This window comes from Theropithecus gelada, chromosome 11 (genome assembly GCF_003255815.1).
Source record: "Theropithecus gelada isolate Dixy chromosome 11, Tgel_1.0, whole genome shotgun sequence".
NCBI lineage: Eukaryota > Metazoa > Chordata > Mammalia > Primates > Cercopithecidae > Theropithecus > Theropithecus gelada.
In genome coordinates this window covers 100,179,402-100,196,544 of record NC_037679.1, presented here as the reverse complement: position 1 = coordinate 100,196,544, position 17,143 = coordinate 100,179,402, and the positions used below count along the sequence as shown (strand labels likewise).

At 42.1% G+C, this 17,143-nt stretch overlaps 1 protein-coding gene across 5 annotated transcripts in view; it reads right to left on the bottom strand.

Moving 5' to 3' along the window:
* The window catches only part of C11H12orf4 (chromosome 11 C12orf4 homolog), a 51,471-nt gene that overhangs the window by 20,776 nt on the left and 13,552 nt on the right, over positions 1 to 17,143 (bottom strand). For 2 of the 5 annotated variants that reach the window (XM_025403524.1, XM_025403521.1), the window contains 3 exons: positions 5,031 to 5,137; positions 4,318 to 4,515; positions 2,979 to 3,107 (listed from right to left, as the gene is read on the bottom strand). In XM_025403524.1, the coding sequence (XP_025259309.1) occupies positions 2,979 to 3,107; positions 4,318 to 4,515; positions 5,031 to 5,137 (434 nt within the window). The remainder of the gene's footprint in view (positions 1 to 2,978; positions 3,108 to 4,317; positions 4,516 to 5,030; positions 5,138 to 17,143) is intronic. The other 3 variants (XM_025403525.1, XM_025403523.1, XM_025403526.1) reach the window with 2 other exon arrangements.

The window sequence follows — 17,143 nt, the reverse complement described above, 5'->3', positions numbered from 1 at the left end:
ACAAAAATACATGCACCTGAAATACTATAATGGTTTCTTTTAAACACAGCAGGTGAAAACAAAGACAAGAAAGAAAGAAAAAAGCATTCAAAAGTACCAAACGCAGATTTAAAGGAGAAGACAGCCCCAATTTTAAAGCCTACCATGTTTTATTTCCTGGGCACCAACATCAGGTTTTTATAAGAAATAATAAAAATACTGGCCAGGTGCAGTGGTTCACGCCTGTAATCCCAGCATTTTGGGAGGCCAAGGCGGGTGGATCACATGAGGCCAGGAGTTTGAGACCAGCCTGGCCAACATGGCAAAACCCCATCTCTATTAAAAATACAAAAATTAGCCAGGCATGGTGGTACACACCTGTAATCCCAGCTACTCAGGAGGCTGAGGCACGAGAATTGCTTGATCCCAGGAGGCAGAGGTTGCGGGGACTGAGATCGCGCCACTGCACTCCAGCCTGGATGACAGAGTGAGACTCTGTCTCAAAGAAAAAAAAAAAAAAAAAAAGGAGAAATAATAAAATACTGTGTATGCATTCAAGCCAGACAAGAGGATGTTTATGATTTTATATCTGTGATATATGAAATAAAAGAAAAACACAACTTAAAACATATTTGAAATGACTATTACCCTAATATTTAGGTCCTAACTAAACAAACCAATGGTACCAATTTAATTTACAAAGAAACCACTCTTTAAACTTTCATTTTTCAATTAAAACACAGCTAAATTACTCTGGGATTTGAGCCAGAGATTTTTCTTTTTTTTTTTTTTTTTTTTTTTTTGAGACGGAGTCTCGCTCTGTCACCCGGGCTGGAGTGCAGTGGCCGGATCTCAGCTCATTGCAAGCTCCGCCTCCCGGGCCTACGCCATTCTCCTGCCTCAGCCTCCCAAGTAACTGGGACTACAGGCGCCCGCCATCTCGCCCGGCTAGTTTTTTGTATTTTTTAGTAGAGACGGGGTTTCACCGTGTTCGCCAGGATGGTCTCGATCTTCTGACCTCGTGATCCACCCGTCTCGGCCTCCCAAAGTGCTGGGATTACAGGCTTGAGCCACCGCGCCCGGCCATCATTTTTCTTTTACCTGACTTCCCTTAACCCTCTTCCTATGTATAGATAGAAAGCTTCTGAAGAAAGATGCCATTAACTTTTCAATAGCTTTAAAAACCATTTCCAGGATGGAGGTTTCTTAAAAAAATTAAAAATAGAACTATCTTATGATCCAGCAACTCCACTTTAGGGTATATATCCAAAGGAAATGAAATTAGTATCTTAAAGAGTTATCTCCATTTTGGCATTAGTCGCAATAATCAAGATATTAAAAACACACCTAAATGTGCACACATACACAAACAGACACATAATGGAATATTATTCAGCCGTAAAAAAGAAAATCCTGCCATTTGCAACCACATGGATGGACCTGGAGGACACTAAGCATCCTGGAGGATGCTAAGTGAAATAAGCCAGACACAGAAAAACAAATATTATATCATCTCACTTATACATGGAACCTAAAATAGTTGAACTCACATTGGTAGAGAGTAGAAGGTGGTTACCAGGGCTGGGGCGGGGGGAAATGGGGAGATTTTTGTCAAGGGGTACAAAGTTTCAGCCACACGGATGGATAAGTTCTGGAAATATAATGTATGACAACGTGATTATATTTAACAATATTCTAGTGTATACTTGAAATTCATTAAGAGGGCAGATCTTAAGTGTTCTCACCATGGACACAAAAAAGTGGTAACGATCTGAGGTAATAAATATGCTAATCCATTTGAAGTGATTATTTTACAATATCTGTGCACATTGAATCATCAAATTGTATACCTCAAATATATACAATATTGTCAAATATATCTCAATAAATTAAAAAAAATTTTCCTGTAAATTTCCTAAATACAAAGAATGTTATGTTATGGATAAATATAGAAAAAGCAGTCATTTGAGGATACAGAGTTTTTTTTTTTTAAGAACCCAAAATAATTCATTTAACTGACTTCATGCTACTTAAGCCAAAGATATAACATACAAAAAGTGTATATTTTGTGCTACCTTTTAGTCTACGTTTCCAATCCCTCTGTAGTAATACTTACGTCCACTTTAAAGATATAGAACTTGGATCAAAAGATCACCAACTTTCTACCGAGTGCCTACTTCAAGTATAACTATAGTACTGAAATTTAACAATAGTTTTCACCAAGAACCTTGAAGAAAATCATTCCCTTAAAAAAGAAAATTAGGCACAGAGTTCAAGCTTCTGAAGATCTGGATTTATATCCAAAGGAATAGAAATCGTTCTATATAAAGATACATGCACACGCATGTTCTTTGCAGCACTATTCACAATAGCAAAGACATGGAATCAACCCTAATGCCCATTAATGATAGACTGGATAAAGAAAATGTGGGACACATACACCATGGAATACTGTGCAGGTATAAAAGGGAATGAGATCATATCCTTTGCAGGGACATGGATGGAGCTGGAAACTGTTATCCTCAGCAAACTAATGCAGGAACAGAAGACCAAACACCACATGTTCTCACTTATAAATGGGAGCTGAATGATCAGAACACATGGACGCATGGTGGGGAACAATACGCACTGGGGCCTACTGGGAGAAGGGAAGAACATCAGGAAGAACAGCTAATAGACAGTGGGCTTACTACCTAGGCGATGGGTTGACAGGTGCAGCAAACCACCATGCACACGTTTACCTATGTAACAAACCTGTGCATCCTGTACAGGTACCCTGGAACTTAAAATAAAAGTTGAAGGAAAAAAAAAAACCCCAAAAACCAAAAAATATTTTGATGTTCTTTTTAAAGAAAAAAAAAAACTTAAAAATATCTTAAATTTTGTTTTTAATTTCCCTCTATCTTCCACCAATATAATTTTCTATATGATCTTAATAATGATCCATATACTATTACAGCGGTTACAGACAGAATGTAATAAAAGTGAGTTTTACCCACCAAGTGATTCTTTCAACTTACTCCTGCGCTGGGTTCTGGCATAAAGTACCACCTGTTGGACAACTTCTAATTGCTCTTCAATTCGGGGAAAATGGAAGTCAGTGCATTCTTGGCAAACTGTGGCAAAATCTAAAGGACCCAAAACATTTACAAACTTCTAAATGCAAATTACCAAATATTTAGTATTTACTTACAATGAGATTTAGTAGAAACAGAAAATAATACTTATTTTTCTTAAGATTTCTTATACTTGTCCTTTAAACAATTATGCCTTAAGTTAGGGCACAGTAATTTTATTTTGATTAGAAACTTAACCTCTCACTCACTCAAAAGAGTATACAATTAAGAGACAAAGAAATGTTAATTCCAGGTCTTCTTTAAATAATACTTTGATCATAATCCACCCCAAAAGGTGCTATAAAAATACAAGAAGGTTCTTATATTTATGAGAGGAAATAAATTCTACTTAAGCTTCTTTCAAAAAACAGGTATACATTTCATATATTTTATATATTTTACATTTTATATATTTACAAATTTAGAAATAATCATAAAAAGTGAGTTGTACTAAGAGGGAAGGTAGAATTTTACCTAGCAAATTTAAGAGGTAGGTTATTTAAAAAATATATATATATAGGCCGGGCGCGGTGGCTCAAGCCTGTAATCCCAGCACTTTGGGAGGCTGAGACGTGCGGATCACGAGGTCAGGAGATCGAGACCATCCTGGCGAACACGGTGAAACCCCGTCTCTACTAAAAAATACAAAAAACTAGCCGGGCGAGGTGGCGGGCGCCTGTAGTCCCAGCTACTCGGGAGGCTGAGGCGGGAGAATGGCGTAAACCCGGGAGGCGGAGCTTGCAGTGAGCTGAGATCCGGCCACTGCACTCCAACCTGGGCGACAGAGCCAGACTCCATCTCAAAAAAAAAAAAACAAAAACAAAAACAAATAAATATATATATATACATACACATACACACACACACACACACACACACACACACACATATATATAGATAGACAAATGGATGAGCTAAAAATCACCAAGCCAGGATTTGCTTCTAAACTGAAAACACGTGACTGCTTTTTGTTTTACCTTGTAATGAGAATTCTATAAAAACATTATTTATAATATAATAGCAAAGAAAAATAAACATCATGAAGCACTCGATCAATGCTACAGTTTGAAATAAAATAAGTATGGTTGGGTATGTTTGTTTGGTCTACTTGAATGTCAAGGTGATTAAAATTTTTTTTCAGTTTCCCCATAATTCCTTTCTTTGTAAGAACAGTGTTACAGCGTGAGATTTAACAAAATAAACGTGTGTGATGTTAACTTACCTCTTTTAATACCACTATATGAATTAATTCGATTATCTACTAGTAAAACCAGGCCACAGAGAGATGTAGAATAAAGTGACAGAGCTGTTTGGAGCCGATGAAGTTTCACACCACTTCGATGATTTCTTTTATGCTTACAGAAGTCCAGCATATCTGCTCTCAGCAATCTCAAATTATGCATGGTCTTTAACTGGGCTCCTGGGGGTAGGCAATAGTCCAGGAAAGATACTTAAGCAGCTGCAAAAAGTCCAGTATAACAGGATGCGAATCTCTATGGCAAGAATCCAGATAAATCCGTACTACAAAATAATTAAAAATGGGCCTTGCAACTTTCCATTTTAATGACTATTTCAATTTAATCTATCTGAAAAAAACATTATATAAATATACAAAACTTAAAGCCAACAAAATATAGTCTTTCTTAAAGCAAAACATAATTTGGAATTAAAAATAACATAGGAACACTCTACTCATGTTAGGGATTTTTCTCTTACAGCACATAAAAAAAGTTTCAGTGGCCAGGCACGGTGGCTCACGCCTGTAATCCTAGCACTTTGGGAGGCCAAGGTGGGTGGATTGCTTGAGCCCAGGAGTTCAAGACAAGCCTCCGCAACATGGCGGGACCTTGTCTCTATTATTTTAAAAAACTAATAATTAAAAAAAAGTTTCAGAAGTTACAATAAAATATAACTGGAAAAAGTTAACACACTTACCTAAGTGAATGGTAAAACTTTCTTCTAACTTTCTCTGTTCCTCATAAATCCTTCCAATTGCTTCTACAGATTCTCTGAACTGACTTGGCTGAACTTTAATTTCCTCACTAAAAGTAATAAAATTATTGATATACTTTTGTGTTTGTCAAAAACTTTTCTTAAAGGAAAGCTTTATAATGAGAGAAAACTGAACAGCTGAAAGTCTTGCTAATTTCTTCCTAAACTCATCCTTAATCCATGGTGACAAGTAAGACCATAAGCACCAATAGGTTCTAAATTCCCACTTGTTCTTTCATTTCCTCACAATAAATAAAGCAGATTATTACTTTCAATCATTATAATGTCAATTAATATACTGCCATTTAACATTTTTAGCAGCCTAAGAGAATGATTAAATGAAGCAATTAACTTTTACTTTAAAATCACATTATATTTTAAAATACATAATACATCCTATACCAGGGCTAGCTCTAGGCAAAATTAGAAAATAGACAAAGTGATAGCAATAAAAATTTAAAGTCAAATAAAATAAATAATAAAAAAGATGAAGTTCATTTTGATGTATACACATCCTTTATTTTCACCATTTCTTGTTTTTTTTTTCGAGACGGAGTCTCGCTCTGTCACCCAGGCTGGAGTGCAGTGGCCTGATCTCGGCTCACTGCAAGCTCCGCCTCCTGGGTTCACACCATTCTCCTGCCTCAGCCTCCAGTTTGTTTTGTTTTTTACCTCCAACATTCTCCTCCTACTAAACTGCCTTTCTCTTTGCTCTCCTCTTTATAGTTCCTGAAAAGACTTCCACAAAAGAGCAATAACTATATCATTGTTCAATTCAAACAGTGGTATGCTGAAGATGACACAAGTCTGTACGAGTCATCCATTTCCCTAAATTTTTGGGGCTAATCCCAATAGCCCCATTAGACTCAATGACTGACTTCATTAGTAAATACGGTAAATTTAAACCTAGCCATACAATCTACAACAGGGGACCCCAATCCCCCCCGTACTGCCCTGTTAGGAACCGGGCCGCTCAGCAGGAAGCAGCAGGTGAGTGAGCATGACCACCTGAGCTCCACCTCCCATCTGATCAGCGGCAGCATTAGGTTCTCATAGGAGCGTGAACTGTATTGTGAACTGCACATGCAGGCAATCTAGGTTGTGTGCTCCTTGTGGAACAGTTTCATCCCCAAACCCTCCCCGCCTCTCCTGGAAAAAAACTCTTCCGTGAAACTGGTCCCTAGTGCTCAAAAGGCTGAGGCCTGCTGATCAACAAAATCACACCTTTCTGGAGTCCATCAGATGTGTGATAATAAGGCAACCTTGTAAACTGAATTCCACACCGGGACATATCCCTCCAAGGACGGACAGGACTTATAAGGAGTTTCGTCTTTGCTAGAGCATAGCTGAAATAGGATGCTGTCACACAAGCGGGTAAAAAGCAAGCAGCTAAAATTGTAACAGATTCTTGAAGGCCAAGTGGGCTAGCATATCAAGCTAGAATAGGGTTGGAGCCACAGACATAGGAACTTGCAAACTCTTTTCCATTGGCCTCCATCAGGTATTTCCAGAAAAGACCAAAGGCAGGAGACAAAAGAGCCTTCTCAAGGGCACAGGCAGAAATGCTGAGAATTAAGATACATGAGGCTTGACCAAACTAGGAGCTGACAAAGACAACAGAGAAGGAGAAGAGTTCAACAAAGTGACCTTCCTGACCCCCAACTATGAGCCTAGATTCAAGTAACAAGTCTGCTGCTGGGAGGCAGAGGAAAAGGATGGAGACAGACTCCACTCTGCAGCTCTGGCATGTGAAGACTGCTGAAAGCAAGGGATGGAGCAGAGAGACAGCGAAAAATCCTCCTGGACCCCCAAGTGCAATTCTAAGCACAAAGTAGCACCAGTAGAAAATGAAGCCTGCAGTACATTGAAGGTCCTGATAGACACGAAACCAAACTGGGATAAAAGTGGAATAAAAGACTACACATTGGGTACAGTGTACACTGCTTGGGTGATGGGTGCACCAAAATCTCAGAAATTACCACTAAAGAACTTACTTGTGTAACCAAACACCACCTAAAGAACTTATTTGTGCAACCAAATACCACCTATTCCCCAAAAACCTATTGAAATAAAAAAATTAAAAAAATTTTAAAAAGAAAGCCAGAAAGTCTAAACATTATATGAAAGCAAGATCTCTAACAAACTTGCCAAGCATTTTCAGACTTCTCCAAGCATCGTTCCAGTGAATAAGCTAATAAAGAAAGTCTAATGCTAAGGGAAAAAAAAAGAAACCAAACTTACCTCAACTGCTAATAATAAGATGTGAACAACCTTCACATTAATACGGTTCATTCCTGGACGTAAATACTATTAACCTCAGTCTCTTCTAATACCCACAATATCCAGCATTCAGTTAAACAAAAAGAAAAGAAGAAAAATAGGCTGGGTGCAATGGCTCATGCCTGTAATCCCAGCACTTTGGGAGTCTGAGGTGGGCAGATCACGAGGTCAGGAGTTCAAGACCAGCCTGGCCAACACGGTGAAACACCGTCTCTACTAAAAATACAAAAATTAGCCAGGTGTGGTGGCATATGCCTGTAATCCCAGCTACTTGGGAGGATGAGGCAGGAGAATCGCTTGAACGCAGGAGGTGGAGGTTGCAGTAAGCCAAGATTGCGGCACTGTACTCCAGCCTGGGAGACAGAGAGAGACTCTGTCTTGGTGGGTGGGTGGGTGGCAGGGAGAAGGAAAAAGAAGAAGAGACACCCAGAAAAGCAAGAAGAAGACCCAACCCACTGTCAAGAGATAAAGCAATAAACAGAAACAGATTTAGAAAGGATCCAGATATTGAGACTAAAAGAAAGGGACTTTCAAAAACTATAACCAGCATGTTAAAAGATCTAGTGGAAAGGTAGACAACACACAAGCAATTTTAGCAAAGAGCAGAAACAAAGGGAAATACTAGAAAGCAAAACATGGTATCAGACTAATGACCACAGATCAACTCATTTTATAACGCCACCATTAACCTGACACCGAAACCAAATTAAGATGTTATAAGAAACAAATAAACAAACTATAGACCAACATACATGCATAAATATATGAGTTGGTGGATATATGTCATATACATACATATGTGTGAAACAATACATATCATGACCTATATGTAAAAGCTAAAACAACAAAACTTCTAGAAGAAAAAATACAGGATAAAATCTTTGTGATCTTCCATTAGGCAAAGATATCTTAGACAAGATAGAAACCATTTAAAAATAGATAAATTGACCAAGCACAGAGGATTTTTGAGTAACAAAACTACTCTGTATGGTACTATAATGGCAGACACATGTCACTATACATTTGTCTAAACTGACAGAATATACAATGGCAAGAGTGAGCCCTAATGTAAACTATGGACTTTGAATGATTACGTCAATATATGTTCTCAATCACAACAAAGGTACCACCCTGCTCGGGGATGCTGATGATGGGGAAGACTATGCATTTGTAGGTCAGGGGGTAAATCTTAGTACCTTCCTCTCAGTTTTGCTGTGAACCTAAAAATACTTTGAAGAAATAGTCTTTAATTGATAAACTGCACTTAACTAAAACGAAAAACTTAACTCTCTGACAGACACAATTAAGAAAATGAAAAGACAAGCCACAGAGTGGGAGAATATATTTGTAAAACACATTATTGGATGAGGGACTTGTATCCAGAATATATAAAGAACTCTCACAGCTCAATAAGAAGACACATTTTTCCAGCACATGAAAAAATGTTAACATAATTAGGCATCAGGGAAATGCAAAGTAAAATTATAGACATCACTGCAAAACATACTAGAATGTCTAAACAGCAATATTGAGTGCTGATGAAGATATGGAACATTTGGAACCCTCATACATTGGTGGTGGGAATGCAAAATTGTACAGTCACTTTGGAAAACAGTCTGGCAGTTTCTTCTGAAGTTAAATGTACACTTACCATATGACCAAGCAATCCCACTCCTAGGGGAGAGGGATTACATATTTATGAAAGAGAAATCAAAACACCTGTTTACACAAGACCTGTTCATGAATGTTTATAACAGCTTTATAATTGCTAAAATCTGGAAATACCCCACATGTCCATCACTGAGTAAATGGATAAATAAATGGATGATAGAGTATTACTGAGTAATAAAAAGAACCACTGATAAACACAACTCAAATGAGTCTCAAAAGTATTATGCCACCTGAAAGAAGCAAGATACAAATTGCTACACACAGTTTGATTCCATTTATGTGACATTCTAGAAAAATCAAACTACAATGAAATAAAACTACAAAAAGGGAAATTCTGTATCTTGATTGCGGTGATGATTTTATGACTAAGTTTGTCAAAATTCATCAAACTGTACACCTAAAACAGAAGAACTTTAACTTTATGTAATTTATTCCTCAACTGACCTGACTTTAAAGAAAACAAAGCAAAAATAAATTTTAAAATACTACTTTTATCAATCTCATATAGGAGTTCCACATATAGTTGTGTTGAAAACAGATCTCTCCTGCCCAAAGAAACATCTATCAAAAAGAAAAGCAAAGTAACAAAGTCACAATAAAAACATTATTTCCTAGGAATACCTGATTTTTAAAACCAGCAGCAGCTACAGGCCAATATTTATGCAATGAAATTGATTCTAAAGATTGAATTTCTGAAACTCTAGCAGCAAAGTAAGGGATAACTTTTTTTTTTTAAGAGACAGTTTCTCATTCTTGTTACCCAGGCTGGAGGGCAGTAGCATGATCATGAAGGGATAACTTTTACAGCAAAAAGGCTTTCACAGCTTCCTTAAATCAGTGGCTTTCAATGTTTCTGACTACAATATATAGTATACATTTTACATTTTGGCTCAATATGAAAGGAGCTGGGCACATTCCTCAGCCCCCGGGCTCGAAACTCCCTGAGCCCAGTACAAACACCACCTGGAAAGTCTCCGATAAGGAGACAGCCGTTCAAGGTTACTGAAAGCGCGGGAGCCAAAAGAATTTCTTTGTTCCCCTGCAACTTTCGGGCTATAAAAAGCAAACGCTCGCATTGATCGGGGCCCTCTTGTATACTGTGTAAAGGAGGGACCAGGTTCGAACTTGTAGTAAAAATCCTTGCCGCTTGGCTTTGACTCTGGACTCTGGTGGTCTTCTTTGGGGAACAAACAGTCTGGGCATAACATCTGGGGGCTCGTCCGGGATTCCCCAAGCCCACCAGACCCCTGGTCAACGGATCTGCTAAGATCGATCTACTGATAGGTGAGCTGGCTCGTCTCCGTTTGTCTGTCTGTGTCTGTATGTCTGTTCTGAATCTGAATCTGTGACTCGCGAGGTCTGAAACTGAAACTGGCACAGTCCTGGCGGACGTGCTATAGGACAGCCAGTGGAGACCGGTGGGAGACGTCCCCTGGCTCTCTTCTGATTTAAATTCCAATCTGAGCTGCCGGAGCACGTTTGCGATCCGGGCAGCAGCTGCGCTGGCGATCTGAGTTGCCGGAGCACGTTCGCGATCCGGGCAACAGCTGACTCTGAATTGCCCCGGTCCCCGGGTGCGCGCTTGCGGTCTGAATTGCCCCGGTCCCCGGGTGCGCGCTTGTGGTCTGAATTGCCCCGGTCCCCGGGTGCGCGCTTGCGGTCTGAATTGCTGTGGTCCCCGGGCTCCCGGCTTCCGGCGCCGCGCGCTCCCGGCCCCGGTCCCCGGGCTCCGGCTTCCGGCGCCGCGCGTGCTCCCGGCCCCGGTCCCCGGGCTCCCGGCTTCCAGTGCGGATTTCCTTTACAGGGATTCTAACCCACATTCCTTTACAGGAAGAGACACAGAAAGTGAGACTGGGGAGAGGGAAAAAGAGAGAAAGTAAAAAGGGAAATCGGAAAGAGAAAGGGGAGGAAACGGCAGACGTGGAGAGTCAGAGAGACAGAAAGAGAAAGAGACTGAGTGTAAAGGAGAAAGGACACGGGATGACAGAGAGAGAGAGAGAGCGCGAGCGAATAAGATAGAGACTTAAAGAAAAGACCCTGTGAGTCTGTCAATCAAAGATTTGGACAGAAACGGAAAAATTAGAGAGAAGGATAGAGGGAGGGAGCAGGCGGAGGGGAGGCGGCCGGCACCACGGGCCCGCTAAAAAAAAAAGTAACTTTGAAGGGCCGGCGGGGCAGACGCGAGGGCGCACTTCGCAAACTAGCCCCCCCCCAGCCGCCTGACTCCACGGTGGCTTTACCCCTTCGGGAAATAGGACCCCCAGATGACACAGGAATCCCCAGGCTCCAGTACTAGCCATTCTCCACCAGTGATCTGTATAACTGGAAGACGCAGAGTGCTCGGTTTTCAGACAACCCCAAAGATTTACTGGCTTTACTGGATAGTGTCATGTTAACCCACCAGCCCACTTGGGATGATTATCAGCAGCTCCTCCGAATCTTGTTTACCACGGAAGAGTGAGAGAGAATACAGGTAGAAACTAGAAAGCTGGTCCCAGGGGACGACAGTCAACCGACTGCCAACCCCGACCTCATAAACGCGACCTTTCCTCTGAGCAGGCTGGCGTGGGACTACAACACGGCAGAAGGTAGGGGACGGCTACACCTTTATCGCCAGACTCTAATGGCAGGTCTCCGGGCAGCTGCTCGCAAGCCCACTAATTTGGCCAAAGTATATTCTACTCTATAGGGAAAGACAGAGAGCCCAGCCACCTACTTAAAAAGATTAATGGAAGCTTTTAGACAGTACACCCCCATAGATCCAGAGACTCCAGGAATTCAGGCAGCTGTTGTAATGTCTTTCGTAAATCAGGCAGCCCCAAATATTAAAAAAACTCCAAAAATTAAAAGACTCGGAAGGAAAGCGGATTCAGGACCTCCTTCAGATAGCCCAGCAGGTTTATAATAACAGAGATACTCCAGAGGAAAGGCAATTTAAGGCCACTGAACCAAGGTCCTGGCAGCAGTAGTACAGAAAAAACATCTACAGCCAGAGTACACCCAACCTAGGCGGCCCCCCCAGGCATGATAATCTGAGAAAAGACCAATGTGCCTACTGCAAGGAGGCTAGCCACTGGGTAAGAGACTGCCTCGCTGCTGCCCAACCCGGACCTGGACGCCCCACTCCACGACTGCACCGAGATACTAACTCAGTTGCACGGAGTTCGAAAAGACCTGCAGGACCGCCCACTTCCTGATGCCGACCTCGTCTGGTTCACTGATGGGAGCAGCTTCATGCATCAGGGCCAGAGGTATGCTGGAGCGGCAGTGACTTCAGAGACTAAGGTAATCTGGGCGGAACCCCTGCCCCCGGGGACATCGGCCCAGAAGGCCGAACTAGTAACGCTCACCCAAGCTCTTACCTTAGGGGTGGGGAAAAAGCTGACGGTATATACAGACAGCCGATATGCTTTTGCAACGGCACCTATACATGGGGCCATTTACAGGGAGCCGGGGTTACTGACGGCTAAAAAAAAAAGAAATAAAAAAACAAGCAAGAAATCCTAGCCCTGCTAACAGCCCTATGGAGGCCAGAAAAGTTAGCCATTGTGCATTGCCCAGGGCATCAGAAACTAACTACTCCAACTGCTCAAGGCAACTTTCTGGTGGATCAAACTGCAAAAAAGATGGCGAAGGCTCCCAGCCAACTCCTTGCACTCCGGCTCCCTGACCCGGGCCCCCGGGACTTGCCATATTTCCCTGATTATTCAGAACAAGATCTCCAGTGAACTGACAAACTTCCCCTGAAACAGATCCAGAATGGGTGGTGAACTGATACTAATGACCAAACCATCCTACCAAAAAAATTAGGACAACAAGTGTTAAAACACATCCACCGAACCACCCACCTGGGTGCTCGGCGGATGATAGACCTGATCAGACGCTCTAAGCTCAAATTCAGACATACAGCCGAGATGGCCAGCAACATCGTGACAAGTTGCAAAGTCTGCCAGCTTAACAATGCCTACCCCCAATCCCAGGCTGCAACGGGAACAAGGCTCAGGGGAACTAGGCCCGGTATCTACTGAGAAATAGATTTTACTGAGATAAAGCGAGGAAAATACGGGTATCGGTACTTACTTGTCTTTGTAGATACTTTTCCAGGGTGGACTAAAACATTCCCCACCAAGAAGGAAACTGCTCAGGTTGTAGCAAAGAAAATCCTGGAAGATATCCTCCCGAGGTATGGCTTCCCCATCCAGATAGGGTCAGATAATGGGCCGGCCTTCGTCGCTAAGGTAAGTCAGGATTTGGCTTCCATCCTTGGGGCAAATTGGAAACTACATTGCGCTTACAGGCCCCAGAGTTCAGGACAGGTAGAGAGAATGAATCGGACCTTAAAGGAGACCTTAACTAAATTAGCTATAAAGACTGGCGCTAATTGGGTGGTCCTTCTCCCCTACGCTCTGTTCCGGGCCCGTAATACCCCTTATAGACTGGGCCTTACCCCTTATAAAATTATGTATGGCAGACCCCTACCCTTAGTTCCCAGCCTAAAAAATGATCTGCTCAAGTCTGAAACAGAAAATGTCTCTGAACTCTTATTTTCCCTACAAGCCTTGCAGAAAATTCATCAAGAAATCTGGCCCAAGCTAAAGGAACTATATGAGACCGGTCCCCCGCCGACACCCCATCCATACCAGCCGGGAGACTGGGTCCTAGTCAAGCGACACCGACAAGAGACCCTAAAACCCAGGTGAAAAAGACCACTCCAGGTACTCTTAACCACACCCACCGCCCTAAAGGTAAAAGGCATCGCATCGTGGATCCACTACACCCACGTCAAGCCAGTGGACCCAACCTCCGATCTTCTAGGACCAATCACGGCGGCGGCTAAAGCACCGGACGCGTGGACTGTGGACAGAGCTAGGAACAACCCCTTAAAACTCACCCTGCGCCGGCAGCATAGCTCACTGCAAACATGCAGTTAGGTAGTGTAACCCTAACGTTAGTCGCCCTAGTGGCCGCTAGAAAAATCACAAAACCAGCTCATAATCCCTTTGTCTGGAGATTCTGGCTTTATGAAAACCGAACCCACCCTGGGCAACCTCATAAGCCCGGAAAATTATTGGCCAGTGCTGATTGCCCTTCCTCAGGGTGCAACAGCCCAATTCTACTAAATTTTACTGGTTTTCGAATAGCCAAACCTATGACACCAATAATATGCTTTGAGTTTGATCAGACTAAATACAATTGTAAACACTATTGGTGGCACCAAAATGCCGGCTGTCCTTATAACTATTGTAACATCCATAGACCCCGTTATTAGGGAAAGAAAAAACAGTTAGACCCTAAGTGGCCCTTCCATCGTAGACGGGATAGAGACTTTTCATATACATGGATAGTTAGAGACCCCTGGAACTCCCGCTGGACCACGCCTCAACATGGGGCTGTATACTACTCCCCCTCCTCCACATGGCCTAGCAGTCACCTCTATCTGTGGCGAGACCTAGTACAAGTACTGCCCCTGGTCCACGGAAATATCCAACGACAGGAAAACAGACTAACACAAAACTTGCGTCCTTTCTCCTGGTTAAAGTTATTACAAGAAGGACTAAAACTTGCTAACCTTACAGGACTTCATAGCCTGTCTGGCTGCTTTCTGTGCGCCACTCTAGGGCGTCCACCGCTAACCGCTGTCCCTCTGCCATGGGGATCCTCTACCTTTGCCCAAGCTAACAACCTCCGAAACCTCTCGTATGCTCCTATCCTGAACGTGCCCCTATACCTAAACCCCAGTCAGGAGAAGTTTCCCTACTGTTTCTCAGGAACCAATTCCAGCCTCTGCAGCATCACTGCAACGCCCCCTAATATCACCTTAAGGGCTCCATCAGGCATATTCTTCTGGTGTGATAGAACCTTATCTAAGAACCTACCTAGTCCCTCTGTTAATAACCTACTGTGTCTCCCTGTCACATTAGTTCCCCGGTTGACTCTACTAACTGCTGGCGAGTTCCTAGGGTATACCGGTAACTGGACTAGTGCTGTTATTCACCCAGACCCTAGACCGAGACCTGCACGAGCCATATTTCTCCCCCTCATTGCAGGAATCTCCCTCACCGCATCCTTCATTGCGGCCGGACTGGCGGGGGAAACCCTAGGTCACACCCTCATAAAAAGTAACAAGTTGTACCAACAATTTGCCGTTGCTATGGAGGAGTCGGCTGAGTCCCTTGCCTCCCTTCAGCGACAGCTCACGTCCCTAGCTCAGGTAACCTTGCAGAACCGGAGGGCCCTAGACCTACTCACTACTAAAAAAGGTGGTACATGTATATTTCTAAAAGAAGACTGTTGTTTCTACATAAATAAATCAGGACTTGTAGAGGACCGGGTCCAACAGTTACGCAAGTTAAACACTGAAGTAAAAACACGACAGTTTGCTTCGGCTGCAGACCAATGGTGGAATTCCTCTTTGTTTTCTCTGTTAGCCCCCTTCCTTGGACCCCTGCTAAGTCTACTATTTCTGCTTACCGTAGGACCTTGTGTTGTTAACAGAATTTTATAATTTGTTAGAGAAAAATTTGACACCGTACAACTCATGGTCCTCAGAGCCCAATACCAACCTGTAAACGCTGAAACAAAATCAGACTCATAAGACCCAAGATTGGCTCTAAAGATACCTGAAAAAAAGGGGGGAATGAAAGGAGCTGGGCACATTCCTCAGCCCCTGGGCTCGAAACTCCGAGCCCAGTACAAACACCACCTGGAAAGTCTCCGATAAGGAGACAGCCGTTCAAGGTTACTGAAAGCGCGGGAGCCAAAAGAATTTCTTTGTTCCCCTGCAACTTTCGGGCTATAAAAAGCAAACGCTCGCATTGATCGGGGCCCTCTTGTATACTGTATAAAGGAGGGACCAGGTTCGAACTTGTAGTAAAAATCCTTGCCGCTTGGCTTTGACTCTGGACTCCGGTGGTCTTCTTTGGGGAACAAACAGTCTGGGCATAACAAATACACACGTTCATTTTAGAAAGCTTCACGTATGATGCACTCTGATTTTTTTTCCCTATTCTATTGTTATTTTTAAAAGGCTGGTTGGAAAATAAGGGATGTAGAATGGTTCATAGCAGGCTGCAACAGACAGTCTGGGGAAAACGGTAAGGCAAATGAAAACCCGTAATATTTAGATAAGAGATGCTACAAATGTCAGGTAAAGAGTTAACGATAACCTATCCATCTGTCCATCCATTCATCCCATAAATTTTTACTGAGCATGTCTTATGTGCTACTGTCAAGAGCTAAACACTTGGCAAGGGACTGGGTATATGACCAAAAAAAAAAAAAAAAAAAAAGACATGAGACTGACATTACACAAATAAAATGCTATTTAAAAATACTTATAGCATACACTGGCATATGCTGGAAATAGGATTATTATACTGTACTCAGTATATTTCCAACTGAATATACTTTAGGATTTGAAAAAAATTAATTCTCGAACATACAGATACGTAGCCAGGAAATAATATAGGCATGGCCAAGCTCTAAGGGAATATGTGAAACACAATTTATTTAGGCCATGAGATGCCACACAAGTTATAATTCATGAGAAATCCTCCATGCTATTTCTGTACCTTCTACATGCTTCTGTTACTGCACATACCACTCTATACAGTATTATTTATTTATAGATCAGTCTCTGTTTCAAGAATATAAGCTCCATATAGGAAGGTTTTTTGTTTTGTTTTGTTTTGTTTTCCTGCTTAGAGAGTGTTTGGCGTTCAACCAATGTTTACTGCATGGAATGGAAACTAAAGAAATAAAGATAGTATTTAAGTATTTAGGTGTATGTATCTAGAACATAAAACTAAAGTTCTATTTCAAACTAATCAATAACCATTGCCCCCCAAATAATCCACATAAAGCCTATAATGCAAAAGGTGGTAAAAGAAGCATAAAATTATCTTGAACTTTCACTAGCAAATTAAAAATACATGCAGATGGCCAGGCGCGGTGGCTCAAGCCTGTAATCCCAACACTTTGGGAGGCCGAGACGGGCGGATCATAAGGTCAGGAGATCGATACCATCCTGGCTAACATGGTGAAACCCCGTCTCTACTAAAAAATACAAAAAACTAGCCGGGCGAGGTGGCGGCGCCTGTAGTCCC